General features: G+C 40.9%; 1 protein-coding gene across 1 annotated transcript in view; it reads right to left on the bottom strand.

Annotated features, from left to right (window-relative positions):
- Nucleotides 1-1,527: 1,527 nt before the first annotated feature.
- Nucleotides 1,528-17,470, bottom strand: part of ADAM10 (ADAM metallopeptidase domain 10) — a gene marked incomplete in the record, with an annotated part of 1,900,398 nt that continues 1,884,455 nt past the window's right edge. Inside the window, 1 exon segment of the mRNA XM_044078896.1 lies at nucleotides 1,528-3,575. Coding sequence (XP_043934831.1) covers nucleotides 3,478-3,575 — 98 coding nt within the window.

Below are 17,470 nucleotides of genomic sequence, written 5' to 3'. Positions count from 1 at the left end.
CCATTTTTTTGCACTTACCTGCAGTATCTCTCTTCCTGGATGACAGGATGGTTTCCTACTCTACAAATCCAATTTACTGAATGTGCTGTTTCATTTTACTGTTATTTTCTGTTGGCAAACATTGGCTCTCTAGGGACTTAAAACATCAGTACCTCCTATCTTCACATCATCCTTGTCCGCTTTGATGATGCACTTCCGGCATTAGTAGGCTAGGTCAATCCCCACCCCTTTTTTAACGTAAATAGTATGTTAATGCTACATGTGGGCTGAGTGCAGTATGTTCACTAATGGAATACATTTTGTATCATAATGCATTTTGCAGAAAAAAATGAACTATTAACCATGAAAATCTAATATCTAGCATTACTGTCCAACTGTCTTAATTAATTTACTAGAAAATCAAATGTTTATGAGAGACAGGGAGGGAAAAAATGGGGTGTTTCGAATCCAGTTTGTTTGGCTGAGCAGAGGCCTAGGGCTTTTTATGCTCTGAAAAGAGCTGTTTTGTTGGTCCTTGCTGGCTAATCTCAGAAAAAAGGCCCTGATAAGGGCCAGTAACAAAGCAAACAGATGAGTGTCCTTGTGTGGGAGCCTTCGGTTGAGAAGCCCTGATAAGGGCTGTTGCATCCTCTGATTCACTATAGTCCTGATAAGGATTTTTAGGTTTGTTCTAGTCTGCAGATTCGTATTAGTCCTGCCAAACAAACTGGATTCGAAACATCCCCTAACAGGGTATCTTTCTGGAGATTGGAATGGGACGCCACCGCACAGCCCTTATCAGGGCTCACAACTGAGCATCTCTAACCAGTGGATCTGAAACCAACAGCCCTTATCAGGGCTCCTAATTGAGAGCTTTCACAGAACAGGTCTTACTCAAAACTGTATAAGTAAATGGTATTGATTAGCACAAGATCTTCAGAGTTACAGGTACTAACTACTATTTCCTGGTATAACAGCCAGCGTGTTTATGTCTTCTAAGTTATACCTTCTCTGAGAGGGAAGGCTTCATTCTGTGTGTGCAAAACCACTATCATTTCAATCCTCTTGCTAACTAGATAATGGACTATGATGACCCCCACATGATGTCAGCAGAACTTCCTGTAAAGTAATTAATGGAGTGAAGATGTTATGGAGGGAATTTTTTTCAGAGATCTTCCTTAAAAAGAAAAGTGAGAATGCACATTTAAATGACAGAAAGACAGCCAAAGTAAACAACTACTGAGGAAATGCATAAGCTACTTATTAAAAACCAGGCCAAATCCTGTTGGATTCAATCCTAGTGGGACAGGATGATGGAGCCCACCCCCCCACCCAAGTCTTAGACCTAGAGTCAATGTTTTTTTTTTATTTTGTATGCAATATTTAAGGATTATTTTAAGTAAATTGAGCTGAAAACAGTTTTTCAAATGGAAAGGCTTTCTTCTGTACTACTGTGATAATATGCATATACAGGAAAAAAAAAAGACACTCCTCAATGAAATGCTAGACATTATGCATCACCCTAGATACAAACAAAGCAAGAGTCAATTTTATTTGACCAAGTCTATTTATTAATGCATTTCAAATGTCAAAAAATGTACATATCTCTGCACAATACTTTTTTGCAACTTTCCGTAAAAATTTTCAAAGTGAAACAAAAAAAGATACTGTATAAAACACAGTGGAGAAGGAAAGCTGACAGCAGTCTCACTAGGATCACATTTCTCTTTTGATTCCTTTTCTTACCACATTGAAACCTGCAGTGGAGAGAGTTCAGTGCATATTTTCTTTCCAGAAAATGTTATATATAGACTTGAAATAACTAAAAGGACCTCATTACACTACTCAAATCCTACCACAGGATAGAAACACAAAATAAAGATGGGACATTCTACTACACTCAACAAAACCTCAGTAATGACTTGCAAGAAAAAGAAAAAAACAGCAAACATAAACCCAACTTCTGTACAATTGAAAATGGAAGTATTTTAAAGATTAAAAAAGTAACTACATATATATAGCTCTCGATTTAAGACCATTTATAATTCTGTATAATCATACATCTAGAGGAATTATGGGTTCAAATACAAAACTGTCCCCTAATTCATGTACAAAAAATCTGTAATTCGAAAAATTCTTTACCTAATGTACAAGTTTACAAGGAAGAGACATCATGCTTTTCTTGATAAAGTTTATGGTCCTGCTGGCTTACATCACTATCACACACACATCCATGTAAACTTTATACTCTTAAAACGGAACTGTTTCCAGTACTTACCAAATAATATTTTCTTTAAAACCAAGAAAAATCTTAAATCAGTACAGCTGAATCATTTCCCTTGGTTTTATTTAAAAACAGTTGCACAAGAAATGGTAAGAAAAATACCAATGTTACTAATGGGATTCTAATTAAATAATATCACTTTGGGTAACTTACTTGAACAAAACGGCAATGAGCCTCCTATTAGTGAAATCTGTCTGTACTGCAACATCCCTCATTGCATTTGTATAGCCTGCCCCTATGTAAGTACAATTTACTACTTAGTGGTCATTCAATCTGCAGCAGGCAAAAATCAAAAATCCCAACTCCACAAGTAAAATTACACCCCTTTTGCTTTCTCTGCCACATTTCTGTAGATTAAAGGTAACAATTACAATTTCTTCCCATAAATCTCTATCTGAAACTATTAATGAAAGAGTCCAGATAACAGAATGCACAAAACTCAGACTGGACATTATCATCTGCCACTTTTTTCTGCAAGACAACCTTTCAGTGTTGAACAATATACATACTGTATAAGCAGCTGTTCATTCAGGTAAAAACAACATTTTGGATACATAAATACAAGCCATGAAAAAAAAAAAACAGCAGAATTTTAGAATCCCATTTCACAGCTGCTGTGGAAAACATCTCAATTCCTTGCCATAACCCATCATATCCTTTATTATCCTGAGTATATCGATTAAAACAGTAGAATTCTTTATTAAACAGCAGAAAAAGTTTATAATACAAGGAAAGAAATCCATATTGCATTTTTACAGTTCCACACAAATATTAGTATGTGTAAGAAAACAGAGGCCTGTGTAGAACAATTAGGAAATATATTGGCAAATAAAGTTTTGAACACTGAAGTTGTTGAGCTTCTCAGTCTTGATTGGCAGTTAAAATATTCAGTTATAACTGGAATCATATTTATTTGCAATACAGAATATGCAGCAATGAGGAGACATGGGGCAAGTCAATCTTTTTAAGATTCTGTGCCATTAAATAGGTTAAAAAATATTATGCCCTCTAAAGGAAAACCATATTAACACAAACTGTTCACTTTAAGCTTCACTTTGAGTTTGAAGGCTCTACTGAAGCATGACAAAGCCATTTTTGTCTATGGGCCCAGCAATGCCTTCCGAATTAGAGAGGGTATAAAGTCTGTTAACAGGTTTTCTTTGGAGTGAAGTCTTCCTACTGTAGGCACTAGAAGGAACCAAGGCAAACTGCTGCTAATGTCTCATCTGTCCCATCTGGTAGCTCTCACGGACCCCACGTCGTACCGCCTGCTGCTGCTGTTGTTGCTGCTGTCTTCTCCTTTTTAAAGTGCCTGTTTGAACAGCAGAAAAAGTATAATTCACACTGGTGTAAACAGAGACACTAGCAGTGATGACAATGAATGACAACAAAAAAGGGAAGGCTAATATAAATGTATACCGTATGCAACTGACAAAGCAGCACATCTATGTCAAGCTATCAGAATTAATTGATACACAGCTGTCTGTTGGTCTGTTGTTAGGTCTACACTTAAATAAGCTTAGAATAATTCTTCCTTAGTTGAACAAGTTTTAAATACATCCATTTAGTACTGTTCATTTTTTGCAGCTTCAAAACTGTTTAACAAGAATACGCGTTGACTGCCGCAGCAGTGACTAGACCATTCTACCTGATCCTCCTCCTCCTTTCGGCTTTTCCCGGTTAGGGGCTGCCACAGCGGATCACCTTGTCCGCTCATGATTGGAAGTGGAGTTTTACAGTGTCGAGTTGACAGCCAGGCGCCCAACCTTCCACAGAAGGCACTCACACGCACACACTGACACCTAAGGCCAATTTAGTGTGTCCAATCCACTTACAGCATGTCTTTGGGAGGACATGCAGACTCCGCACAGAAGGCACCCCAGCCGAGGATCGAACCAGAGAACCTCTTGTTGTGAGGCGGCAATGCTAACCACTGCACCACCGTGGCCTGATCCTCAAGTAATCTATTCTCAGAAATAGAGAGATTGCAAAAGCAGGGTCAACAGAGAGCTGATGAAAATGAAGCCACTTGTTTCAAAGGAAAGATCAGGGAGAAAAAGCTGACTTAGTGACAATGGATGAAGGCAAGGGACCAGGCAAACCCAGAACTCAACAGTGACAAGTGAGAAGTACAGCAAGGAGGTTAACTAAATAAATGGTAGGCCCACTTAAGGATGTCTCTCCTCAGTGCATATCATATCACTATATCTAGCAGCTCTCAAAGAAATTCTACCAAACATGTGGTCCACAACCTCCATGTTTCTGACACCATGATAAAGTGCACTCTATCCCAAAAGTACATAAAAACAGCTATGAAAGAGCAATTTCAATTCTCCAACCTGCAAAGTTCAGTGCTGTCCTTGAAGCTGAGGAAATGTGTGTGTGTGTGTGTGCATGATATATATATATATATATATATATATATATATATATATATATATATATATGGGTCTACTTTAGATGCCCGAAACTGCACTTCACCGAAACTAGATTTCCCGACACGTAATGCCCGAAACCGCCAATTACCGAAAGTGGTAATTACCGACTCTATCAATCCCGACAATTGTAATGAATAGTAGTACCTAGTAGTTAAGCACGTAATATAGGATATCAGTATATAACTGAACCATACGCGTACCATAGGCGATTAAAGTGCTTATTTTGACTGATTAAAGACAACTGATTTTGAAAAGGGACAGTTTGAGTTACAGAAATGGGAATATATGTACGGCTGACAGTGTCATGATAGATCGTTTTCTTACTTCACTGTTATAGTTTATGTCACTATTTGTGAGCAATATCACAAAAGTGGATGTTTAGTGTGAGCAGTATCACAAATGTGGATGCTTACTTCACAAGATTTACTTTCGAAGTTGCAGTACTTGTTTTAAGTGCAGCGGTTATACTCATTTGCTGTTTCGTTTTATGAAGGAGTTGCATATTGGAGTATACTCTTTTACGTTGGTGTCGGTGGATCAAGTACGCTGTTGTCGGTTAATTTAGTGTCGGGAAAATTGTTTGTCGAAGAATATACTTGTCGGTGATTTCAGGTCGGCTAACGTATTGCTGGTGAAGTAAGCGTTCGGGCATCTAAAGTAGACCCATATATATAATGCTTGCATTAATGCAAGCAGACAAAATAAACAACACTCACAAATACAAAGTATAACGTTCCATTTTCATAAATCTGTGTATACAAGTCACACAGATAAAGCAAGCAAACTGAAGCTCCCGAGAGACACCAGCAAGGCATGCAGACATACTGAAAAGCAGGGATCTCTTTTTCAGCATTCTTAGGAGTCTGACTAAAAGTGATGAAGCAGGTAAGCAAAACATGTTCTGACTTCCTGACTATCCTTAAAGGACATCAAATTGGCAGCTGTACGGACACAAATGGATCTTATGCCCAATGTCAAGTTCGTATGAGTCAGTCTACAACAGAAGCCCTTAAAAAAGGACATAATTACTCCAGCAAGAGTCTTTTCAGCTGCTAATATGCAATGTATTGCTTTGCACTACTTCAAAAGGAGGCATCGAGCTTCAACCTAAATTTTATGTGGCCTAAATAAGTATCAAGACACTCAGTACAATAACAGATAATACAGAATGTAAATGCACTATGTTTAAATCCTGCAGTGCCACAGTCTGATCACTGCTTCTGAAGTTTCACATGGACCCTACCTAGGACAACAAAGTGGATACACAATCATGCATTCTTTAGCTCCTTTTCAATAAAACATATACTGCTATTCTACTCTTTCATGTATAAAGCTTTGCAGGTGATGTTCTCCAACAGCTACATTTCTCAGAAATCATTTAAGCCCCTCAATGACTTATAAAAGGATAGGAAATCAGAGAATAATTTGAAATGCTACTGTTAAGATAAAACTGGTGCATCTTACTCTGAGGTGACACTTGTGACAAAACCAATATTCATGACAAAATATTAAGTATGAACCTCAAAGGACCTCTGGACACCTTGACTGGTAAGACAAGGAGTAGCTGCAACAGTCTGCAAAGTAGCCATCAAAAAGGGTATTACTGTACAGTTAGATATGTACTTACCACATAATGGACATTTTTTTAAACTGGTAAGACAGCATAGTTTCTTCCTCTAAAATATACTAGTTTCACTTCCCTAATGAATGTAGTGGGCATCATGGAGGGAGTCTCTCTCATGCAACACTGAACAAGATGTGTTGCAGCACTGGTGAACTTGAGCCAGGCAAGTATCTGAAAAGTACAGTTGGGTACACTTACCATAAATGTAGATGTCCGAGTGCATTCACTATTGCAATCACATTTGGGTTGTCCCTGCCAGGGTAGACATCAGTCGGCCCGAATACCAGAGGCTTAGTATTTCTGCGTTGGTTGCCGTCACTCCAGGACTGACCTTCAGGTCATCAGTGTTATAAATTAAGACAGCCGACGCCATTACATCAGTTTTTATTGCCCTGTCAGGACCCCCAAAAGGGAGCTAGGTTATGGTGGAAGAACACCAGCAGTAGAAAGTAAATACCAAAACATCCTTGTAAGGAGAGAGAAATAGAGAGAGAGAGACAAGGGGGATGGAGGGAGGGAAACCAGGACTGCAACAGTGAATACACTCGAACATCTACATTTATGGTAAGTGTACACAACTGTACTACGTTCGTGTTTCACTGTTGCAGTCATCACATTTGGGTTGATTCCCAAAGCTGAAGAAAAGGGTGGAGGCAGTCAAGACTGGGGGCTGGCTAGGATGCCCTGTAAGACTGCTGTGACAAAGCCTGCCCCGGATTTGGAGAAATAGGCAGATGGTAATGGTTGGTGAAGGTATGAACAGATGTCCATGTTGCAACCTCAAGGATGTCCCTGGTGGGGGCCCCTCTGTGGAAAGCTGCAAAGGTGGAGGTTGTTCTGGTAGAATGTGTCCTGACCCCCTTGGGGGAGGGTTTCCCATGCTGCTTGTAGCAAAAATGGATGCAATGTGCTATCCATTTGGAAATAGTTTGTTTGGATATGGTCTTGCCCTCTGCTCCTGCTGATCAGTCTTTCTAAATTATTTAGTTCTGTCTAGGTAGAATCTGAGCTGTCTGTGCACATGTAGAGAGTGCAAAATCCTTTCCCCCTTGTTTTCTAGATTAGGGAAAAAGGTGGGCAAATGAATGGATTGGTTGAGAGCCACAGTGGACACCACTTTTGGCATGAAGGATGGGTTGGGTCCTGAGGGAGACCCTGTCAGCGTGAAAAATGATGAAGGGCTCTACAGCCATTAGTGCTTGTAGCTCTGAGACTCTTCTAGCTGAAGTGATGGCCAGAAGCAAGGCTGTCTTCCAAGACAGGAACTTTAACTCTGCTGATGCTGCTGGTTCAAAGGGGAGCAAGGTGAGTTTTTCCAAAACAAAGTTAAGGTCCCAAGCTGGGGTAAGAGCTCTTCTGGGTGGCCTCAAGTTGTTAGCCCCTCTTAGGAACTGTTTGATGAGAGGGTTTAGCGTGAAGTCATTGTGAGTTCTTACCATGAGGGGGTGGCTTAGCACTCCCTGGTTTTGAAGAGAAGGAACTCCATTGCTTAGATCTCTGCATTCCCTGGGGCTGCTGTCTGGGGGCCTGGGCTGAGCCGACTTGGAGGGGGCAGGAAAGGACCAGTGCTTGGATGGGCAATGCCTACTGAACCTCGGTGGCTGGACCTGCAAGACGTCTTTAACTGTCTGTATAGATTTAGCTTTTTCTTCCATCTTTTTTAAGACCTCCTCTGCCTTGGTGCCAAATAAGTCGTCTTTGTGCAGTGTTGCGTCCAATAATTTGGATATGACATGGTCTGGCAAGGGCTGTTCCTTTAGCCAAGCATGTCTTCCAAGGACAGAACCAGTGACTGCTGCCCTGTAAAATGATTCTAGGGCATCAAAACCACATTGTAAGGTGTGCTTAGTTTCTTGACTTGCAGAATGCGTAACTCTATCTTCTGCACAAGCAGGAAAGGAAGATATTTTTTGTTTGAGGAGCTCCACGGTATGCTGCTGATACTTCAGCATATGGAACTGACAATTTAGTGCTCTAATAGCAAGAGTAGCAGAGGTGTATACTTTTTTATCCCATTTGTCTAATGCTCGGGAATCCCTTTCTGAGGGGGTAGGATTCATAGCAGAAGTTGCTTTAATTCCTTTAGGTCCTTGGGGGATAACCTCAGGGTCAGCAGCAGGATTTTGAATAGAAATTCGTGAGAGTCAGGAACTCTACAGGACCTATCTGGTTTCCTGGGAGCAGGAGGGAGGGTGTCAGGAGTCAAACTGGATTCCATAAAAACATCATCCACAAGATCAACATCCAGGACAGGAGGAATGGCCAGAGGTCTGTGCTGTGAAAGACCTAGGAATTCCCTGAGTCTCGTTTGACTGAGGGTAGTCCTGACATTCCCATTGGAAATGTTCCCTTAAGGTATGTAAGGTTTCCCCAAAGGAAAATTCCTCGGGTGCAGAGGCTGAGGGGATGGATTCCTCTGCATCAGAATCCTCATAAGCTGAGAGGGGTTGCACATCTTCATAATCAGATGCATCAGAGTCATTGAACTCCTGTTCAGATAAAACTACTGGGGACAAATCTCTTTCTTTTGGAAGGGGTAGCCTGGTTTCTCCTGATAAGCATTATAGTGTCTTCCGTCATTTTAAGCATCTGAAACTGAGGCAAGGAAGCAGGTGCCTGAGATTGGGTTGGTTTTTTAGGTGTGGTTCATACCCTGGGCCTTAGAAACTTGGTAGTTTTCGAAAGAACGGTAGATGCAAAAGAAGTCAGTCTGTGCCGAGAAGCGGTAGTGTGAAGTACTTCCTCAGAAGCAGGTGCCTTCCCAGTGGCTCTGGGACCCATCCAAGGTAGAGACATCCGCAGGATCCTTAGTCGAAGAGTCTCTCAGCATACCGGATGCCGAAAGGGTCTCGGTAGCAGTCTGGGAATCCACGGAAGCAGGCATCAGGGGCTGCGAAATCCCCTCACGGAGGACCAGAGAACTCATGACTAGCTTAACGGAAGCATCGTTGGCAGTTTTGGACCTGTGCGGTCTGTCTATCTTTACGTTTTTTCAGATCATCTACTGTCGGATGGCTTACCAAAGCCATATCGGAATTCGAGGATTGAGAGCGAAAATATCTAGCTACAATAAGGGATGGATGACGTATAGTTCTGGCACTGAACAGAGCACAAATATGACAGCGGGGGACATCGTGGTCTGGGCGCTTAAGCAAGTGATGCAGTAGGAATGAAAATCTCGGTGTGGTACTTCCTTTCCACAGGCAAGACCAATTGTTAACTTCTTCTGACATCGGTTAGAGCAAGAAAAAAGGATCCCCAATGGGGTACTTAGCTTTAGAAGACTTCAACTTCAATTTCGGAAATGGAAAACTCAGGTCACAGCCGACCGGGCACTCATGCGAACTGCTTCTGGTTTGTGCTCCTCGGCAAGAAAAACTGATGTAATGGCGTCGGCTGCCTTAATTTAGAACACTGACAACCTGACGTCAGTCCTGGAGCGATGGCAACCGACGCAGAAATACTAAGCCTCTGGTATTCAAGGCTGACTGAGGGCTACCCAGACAGATATAACCCAAAAGTGAGGATTGTAACAATGAAACACAAAGAACATCCAACACCTGTTCGTATCACCCTACAATTTGCAACTGGACTTTTAATAAGTCTAGGACTCCAGGTGAACCCATCACAATATCCAGGACCCACACTATAAATGACGTCCTCTACAGGAAACATAACACTTATGTAGCTGAGGGGCTACAAAAATGATGAGGCTGAAACTGAAATTATGAAGTCAGTTATGCAACAATTTTATCAAAACTGTCGGAAGAACAGTCGCATACAATTCCCCCCTCTCAGTCAATGTTTTAATCAAGACAAAGGACCAAAATGCAACAACTGACACTACAAATATTAAAGAAAAAATACATGGTCAAAACATATTTGCAGTTACCACAGATGCCTTCAAGACCTCTGACAGGGTCAATTAATTCCACATTACTCAAAACTAAGCCCAAATACATCCAGCTCCATGGCACAAAGGGATCAGAGTTGAGTAGAGGCTCAGGTGCCTGTAAGATCTGGTCAGGGAGGACTGCTGTAAGCCCTTCTTGGGACAGTGAAAAGAATTCTGGCTCAACACTAAGATGACACCAACTAGGGGCACTGTGTGTTACATGGTGGAGTTCAAGCCAACCAAGACTGCATTGTTATGGTGCTTAGAACTTGTAAAACTGGGAAGATTCTAGCATGTGGAGGCATGTCTTCCCTTACAGAACAGCAACAGAGGGCACAGATGAGCCTCTGATGGGAAAAGGGGTGCCCCCACTGAGGAGAGGATAGGCCTCCCTCCCAGGACCAGCAAGATCTCTTGCCCCCTACACCACACTTTTGCTGGGGAAGGGAGGGGCTTATTGGAATCCAGGGTGGATCGAGAGCAAAAAGCCATATGACTCTCACACTGCCCAGGAATGCCCAGCTCATATGCCCCTGGAATGAATGGGCTGATTGGGTGTTGGTTGGGAAAGATCTGGGGATGGTACAAAAAACATCCAAATGTAACTTTCCTGGGAGGGGAAAAAAACAATGAATGCACTGAAGCCTTGAAATGTAAAACATTTTACTCTGATTTCAGTACACAATTTTTGACAAAGTTAATTCCTGTTTCCTGTGACAAATTGTGCAAGGCAAGGTTGCTCAGACACACATGCAGAACAAATCTCATTTCAATTCAGAAATCTTTAGATTAAAGTTGCATCGACAGCATCTGCTGCCGATTTAAATATTTCTCACGCTCATCATAAAGCTTTCTGAACCACAAACTAAACTTTTGGCTATTCCCTTTACTTGATTATTCCAACATATTCAACAGAGCATACTGTTTGGATCTAATTTAATAAATTGTGGAATATCATTCTCTCCTTTAATCCTATTTGTTGAAAATCTACAGAATCACATTCAATAAAGACGGTCAACTATGAAGTTTTCATTTTTATCAAAAACAGTCACCATCAAAATTAATGTTTTCACTGAAGTAATATTCAGCTTGTTTACTTGTCACCCCCATCCCTACAAATATTTAAACTGATCTCTTCTACTATAACAAAATGTATTTGCTCCACAAAATCAGTGAAGAATTCCTTAGAAAAATGCTGGTCCTAAGTAAAATAGTAGTTTAAACCTCTCTAATTTATTATCTATGTTTTTAAAATTTAACACAAATCAACAAAAATGAAACAATTTAGGTGTCAAACTGGCTTTATATCTGACATGAACAAATGTCTGCTTAATGATTGCAATCTCTTAACATACCTTTTAGAGACAGAAAAATCCTAGCTAATTTAAAATCCAAAAATTCTTTTAAGGACTAGATTCCAAAAGACCTGCTCTCAGTGCAAGTGGCCAGTTATACATTAAGAGCAGGTCTTTTGAAATCAGGCTCTATACGTTTAGAAGAATATACTTGGAAATAAATGTCAAACCTAAATGACAGCTATATGCTTTCACCCAACCAAATGAAATCCAAACAAGTCCAGGACAAAAAAATAACTGACCCAAAATAACTACAAAAAAAAAGTTATGTACTTACCATAACGTTCCATATTTGTAGTCCATCTCACCTACATTCTTGCTGGATGGGTTTGGAGCTCCAACTTGGCTGATACTAAAGCTCGAGAGCTTTTACTGGCTCAAGGCTAACCCCTATCCCATGGTGCCTCACAGCAATTCCCCAGATCTTGTTTGCAAGAAAGTAATAGGTATCTAATAGTCCATAAACTAACAATAACTATGCACATACAGACAGAACACTGTGTAATACTATCCATGCCAGGTGGACGGACAACTACAACCAGGTCAGACAGCATAAGTATAGTCCACCAGCTACAGGAAGGGGGCAGGAGGGTGGGACGCAAGGATGTAGGTGAGATGGACTACAAACATCGAACGTAAGTACACAACTTCGTTATGTTATGTAGTCCTATCTCGCTGTAATTCTTGCTGGATGGGACAGCGTCCCTAGCACCTTTATCACGGGTGGCTCAAGCGAAGAGACTCTTCAGAACAGTGGACCCAAATGATGACCTGTCCTGGGAGGCCAAATCCAATTTGTAATGAGTAACAAAGGTATGAGGTCTTGCCCAAGTAGCTGCTGCACAAATGGTATCAATTGGGAGTCTAGATCTAAAGGCATATGAAGTTGATACTGCTCTTGTTGAATGGCCTTTTACTTTGTTTGGTAACGGTTTGCTAGCAGTCTTGTAAGCAAATGAAATGCAATCTGAAAGCCATTTAGACAGGGTAACCTTAGAAACAGACAAGCCTTTATTTTTGTCTGAAAAAGAAATGAATAATTGGTCTGATTTTCTAAGTTCTTTAGTCCTGTGTAGGTAAACCCTGAGAATTCTGTGGAGGTCTAATTAGTGTAGTCTGTATTCTGATTTATTAGTATGACTTTGAAAGAAAACTGGTAGTTTGATAGTTGTGTTGAGATTATGCTCTGAACATACCTTGGGAAGAAAGGAAGGATTAGTTCTAAGTGAGACTCTAGCCTTGTGGAAAACAATGTAAGGAGGTCGAATGGTGAGGGTTTGCAATTCTGAGACTCTTCTAGCAGAAGTTACAGCCACTAAAAACAATGTTTTCCAAGAAGTAATTTCAGATCTGATGAAGAAGAGGGTTCAAAAGGGGATGACATTAAAGATGTAAGAACTAGATTTAGGTCCCAGGGCTCTTGGTGGTTGTCTGATTGGAGGTCTGAGAATGAGAACTACTTTCAAAAAGGTTTTGCACAAAGAGTGGGACATGATTGGATTTCCCATGTAGCCAAAATGGTAATTTGAGATGGCAGCTAACTGAACTAACGGTAGCAGCTGCAGCTCCTTCATGAAAAATGGATGCCAGAAAAGACAAGAGAGACTCTATAGGAGCTGTATAGGGATCTATGCGTTGGTTTACTGCCCAAATAGAGAACCTTTTCCATTTGCTGGAATATAATTTCCTAGTGGAAGGTTTGTGTGAAGAAATCAGAATGCGTTTGACTGTAGGTGAAAGGGAAACACACCTGGCTATTCGTGGAACTGGAGCAGCCATGCTGTCAATTTCAGGGTCTGGATAGAAGGATGGAACTGCCCCGATTGATGAATCAGGAGATCTGGAGATAGTTCCAGAATCCATGGTTCCTCCAAGACATACGGCCACAGGAAGAGGAATCAGACTTGACAAGACCAGTAAGGAGCAATGAGGATCAAGGTACTCTTCAACAGGTTTGCTTTCTGAATCATTTTTGGAATGAGAGGAAAAGGTGGAAAAGCATATAGGAGTCCCGGAGGCCAATTGTGGACCGGAGCATCCCTGGGTAACAACCCTGGATGGGGAATTGGGGCAAAGTAGCTGCTGCATTTGGTCTTCATGTACATGACAAATAGGTCGCAGCAAGGCTGGCCCCATTTACGAAAAATCTCTTTTGCAACTTTTGAATTCTGGGACCACTCGTGATGCATCAGAATTGCTCGACTGAGTTTGTCTGCTATCACACTGGACTTCCTCGGAATGTGTGTTGCTACCAAAAAGCATTGTGTGTCCATCGCCCATTTCCATACTCTCAAGGCCTCTCGACAAAGTGGGTAAGATTTGGTTTCCCTGTGGGAAGAGAACTGTGAAGTGCTTGCAACGCATAGAGCACCGTTCTCATCTCCAGAACATTTATGTGCAAGTGGTTCTCATGGTTCTGCCAAGTACCTTGGACAGTCATTCCCAGATAATGCCCCCCCCCACCCTATCTTTGAGGCGTCCGTGGTCAAAACTGCATTTTCTTGAGGGGGAACAAGTGGGCAACCTAAATGAAGTTGATCCGTATGTAACCACCATGTCAGATCCTTCCTGGAGGCATTTGTAAAGAGAAATTGGTGAGACAGGGGAGATCCTACATTGACCACTGGGTAAATAGTAGCCACTGAAGTACTCATGTGTAGATGGGCTAGGGGGATTAAGAATGGAGGAAGCCATAGTCCCTAGGACCTGAAGGACTACGCTGGCCTGTACTTTGTCTCTTTTCAGCAAAGATCTGACTTGGTCACATAATGATTCTATTCTTTCTGGTGTCAGTTTTGCTGTTATGGTGGTTGAGTCTATTGCTGAGCCTAAGAATATAATGTACTGCGATGGAGATACGGCGGATTTTTTTGGTTTCTTGTAATGCCTAATCTGGTGCACAAGGACAGAGTCTCATCCCTGGTTCTGATTAGTTGCTGCTTGGTGGTAGCAGTGAGGAGCCAGTCGTCTAGGTACGGAAACACCTGGAATCCTTGACATCTCAGTTGAGCCGTTACCACTGCCATGCATTTGGTGAATACTCTGGGGGCTGTAGTGAGGCCAAAGGGCAGTGTTCGAAATTGAAAATGACTGGCTCCCAGCCACAAAATCAGTGAAGAATTCATTAGAAAAATGCTGTTCCCAAGTATAATGGTGGTTTAAACCTTTCAGAAATGTATTGTCTAGGTTTTTAAAATTTAACACAAATCAACAACAATGAAACAATTTAGGTGTCAAACTGGCTTTATATCGGACATGAACAAATGTCTTCTTAATGACTGCAATCTCTTAACATAACCTTTTAGAGAGGAAAATCCTAGCTAATTTAAAGTCCATAAATTCTTAAGGACTAGATTCCAAAAGATCTGCTCTCAGTGTAAGTGGCCAGTTATACATTAAGAGCAGGTCTTTTGAAATCCGGCTCTATACGTTTAGAATACACTTGGAAATAAGTGTCAAACCTAAATGACAGCTATATGCTTTCAGCCAACCGAATGAAATCCAAACAAGTCCAGGACAAAAAAATAACTGACCTAAAATATTTCCCTTTATGACAAAATAAATCAATCTGGGATATTTTATCAATGACGACTGAGACTGTAAACAGTGTTACATACATCCTCTCTCTTCCAAAAGGCTACACCTCTGTGATTAATATTTAATTGTCTTTGATTGAGCGGGTTAGTCCCACTAAGATAGTGATCTCTTTTCAGGGGAGACCCAAGGTTTGGTACATCTACCACTAGGGGAAATTTGGTCAGGGTAAGATGGAAAATTTGGTCAGGGTAAGAGGGAACTTCCCCTACTCACTAAGACACTGGTAGTGCATGCAAATGATGAGTGTAAGCATCTGTTCCTAGCACAGTAGAGGCTGGAAGAATGGTACACAAACATGATGACTATGCAGAATGGAGTAGAGGTGAATGCCAACTCCAAGGAGATGTTTGCTGTTACTGAAGGAGAGAGGACCAAACAGGAAAAAGGAGGAGGAGAATGTGTGGAGGACACAGAAGATTTGTTTCAAAGGGAGCTGCTGGAAGAGACAAGAGAGGCAGCATGAAACAAGGAGTTATAATTACAACCCTCCAATTGGGAAGGTTGTGGGATGATGTATTGAAAGACTTGGTAGAGCAAAGTGATGCGGAGACAAGGAAAGAAAGATCGTGGGAAACAAGAGAAAATACATCAGGAAGAAGTACAGAAAATGAAGAAAAGATTTTTTTGTGGACAAGTGATTCGCTGTGGCGACTCCTAACCGGGAAAAGCCAAAAGAAGAAAAAGAAGTCGGAGAAGAAGTGGGAAAAAAGTCTATGGTGAGAACTTCAGAGTAAGGAAGAGTTGGAAATGGACAGGTATGTTACATGGGACAAAACTGCTGTGCCTTTAGGAATAAAAACACAAAAGGTAAGAGCTTTCATATTAATAAAAAAAGAGATGAAAGGCGTAAATCCAACGCTGAACGCCTGAATCAAGGAACAAAACTGTAGTAAACCTCTGAATAAATCCAGCAACCAGCAAGTAAGCTCGCAAGATAAAACAATTTTATTAAACCAAAGACAAAGTCTTTGGTTTAATAAAATCGTTTTATCTTGCGAGCTTACTTGCTGGTTGCTGGATTTATTCAGAGGTTTGCTACAGTTTTGTTCCTTGATTCAGGCGTTCAGCGTTGGATTTACGCCTTTCATCTCTTTTTTCAGTACTCACGATATTAATAAAAAATAATTATTGTGACATTTTTTGAAACTGCTGAAATTCTAGACACTTTTAGATAAAACTGAAAAGAAAAAATATATCACTGGAATAAATGTGTGTTTAGACTTTTTTCTGGGAGACAAAAACGTAATATTCAATTCTGAACTGAAACTGAGAGAGAGAGACTTGAAAATTATTTGTTAAAGAACTTTTGTAATGAGGTAAAGGACACTTTTAAAGTTTTTGATAACAGAGGACTGTGGACAGGTTCTTGGGACTGTAATTTACTTTTAAAAATGGAAAATGTTAAAAATAATATACACATTCCAAGTATAAATGCTGGTGGTAATAGGGCTGTTTTTTTTTTGTGGGAAGGATGATCATTTTGTAAATAATTGTGATAAGAAATATGTTATTCATGTGGGGAAACCATTCAAGATGCTAAATCGGTGAAAAAATGTGTTATAAATGTAATCAAACAGGACATGTACGGATGGATTGTGAGGAGGACAGACTAACGTGATTTAAATGAGAAATAGCAACTGCAGCAGCAGGAAGTACAAGAAGGTACAAGGGAAAACAATTATATAACAGATATAAGCATGCAAAACCTGAAGGTAATGCTACTCAATGCTAGAAGTTTAAACCTCAAAATGCATTCTCTCGAGACACTCCTAAAAATGGAGAACATCAATATCTGTGCAGTAACAGACCTGTTTCAAGGCTCCACAGAGCACCCCTGCAATACCAGGCTACAACTCTTACCACACTTTTCGGCCACCAAACCAGGACCGAAACACTAAAGGCGGAGGAGTGTCCATATTCACGCCTCAAGGCTAGTTGCCCAGCACAATGCATCTGAAATTCTCCAGGTGCAACTAACACTAGGTAAGACTGCAACCAAATTGTAGCTTGCAACAGATCCCACACCATGCCCCAAGATTCTCACTACACCCTTTTAAACATACAGGAAAATATTAAGATACAACCAAACACCCTAATACTTGGCCATTTCAACTACCCTGCCAAAAACTGGGAAAACTACTCGGCTACCAACACCTTTGCGCAACGGTTCTTGGAATGCATAAATTCCAACACCCTGGATCAACTAATCCATAGTCCCCACCAGGGGCTCAAATATCCTAGATCTGGTCATTACAAACACGGAAGATTGATGCTCCACACTACTGGTCACCCCCTTGT

Source organism: Protopterus annectens, chromosome 7.part1 (assembly GCF_019279795.1).
Source record: "Protopterus annectens isolate FY-2018-M chromosome 7.part1, PAN1.0, whole genome shotgun sequence".
NCBI lineage: Eukaryota > Metazoa > Chordata > Ceratodontiformes > Protopteridae > Protopterus > Protopterus annectens.
Note: the sequence above shows the minus strand (reverse complement) of the source record. Positions and strands in the feature narration are given on the sequence as shown.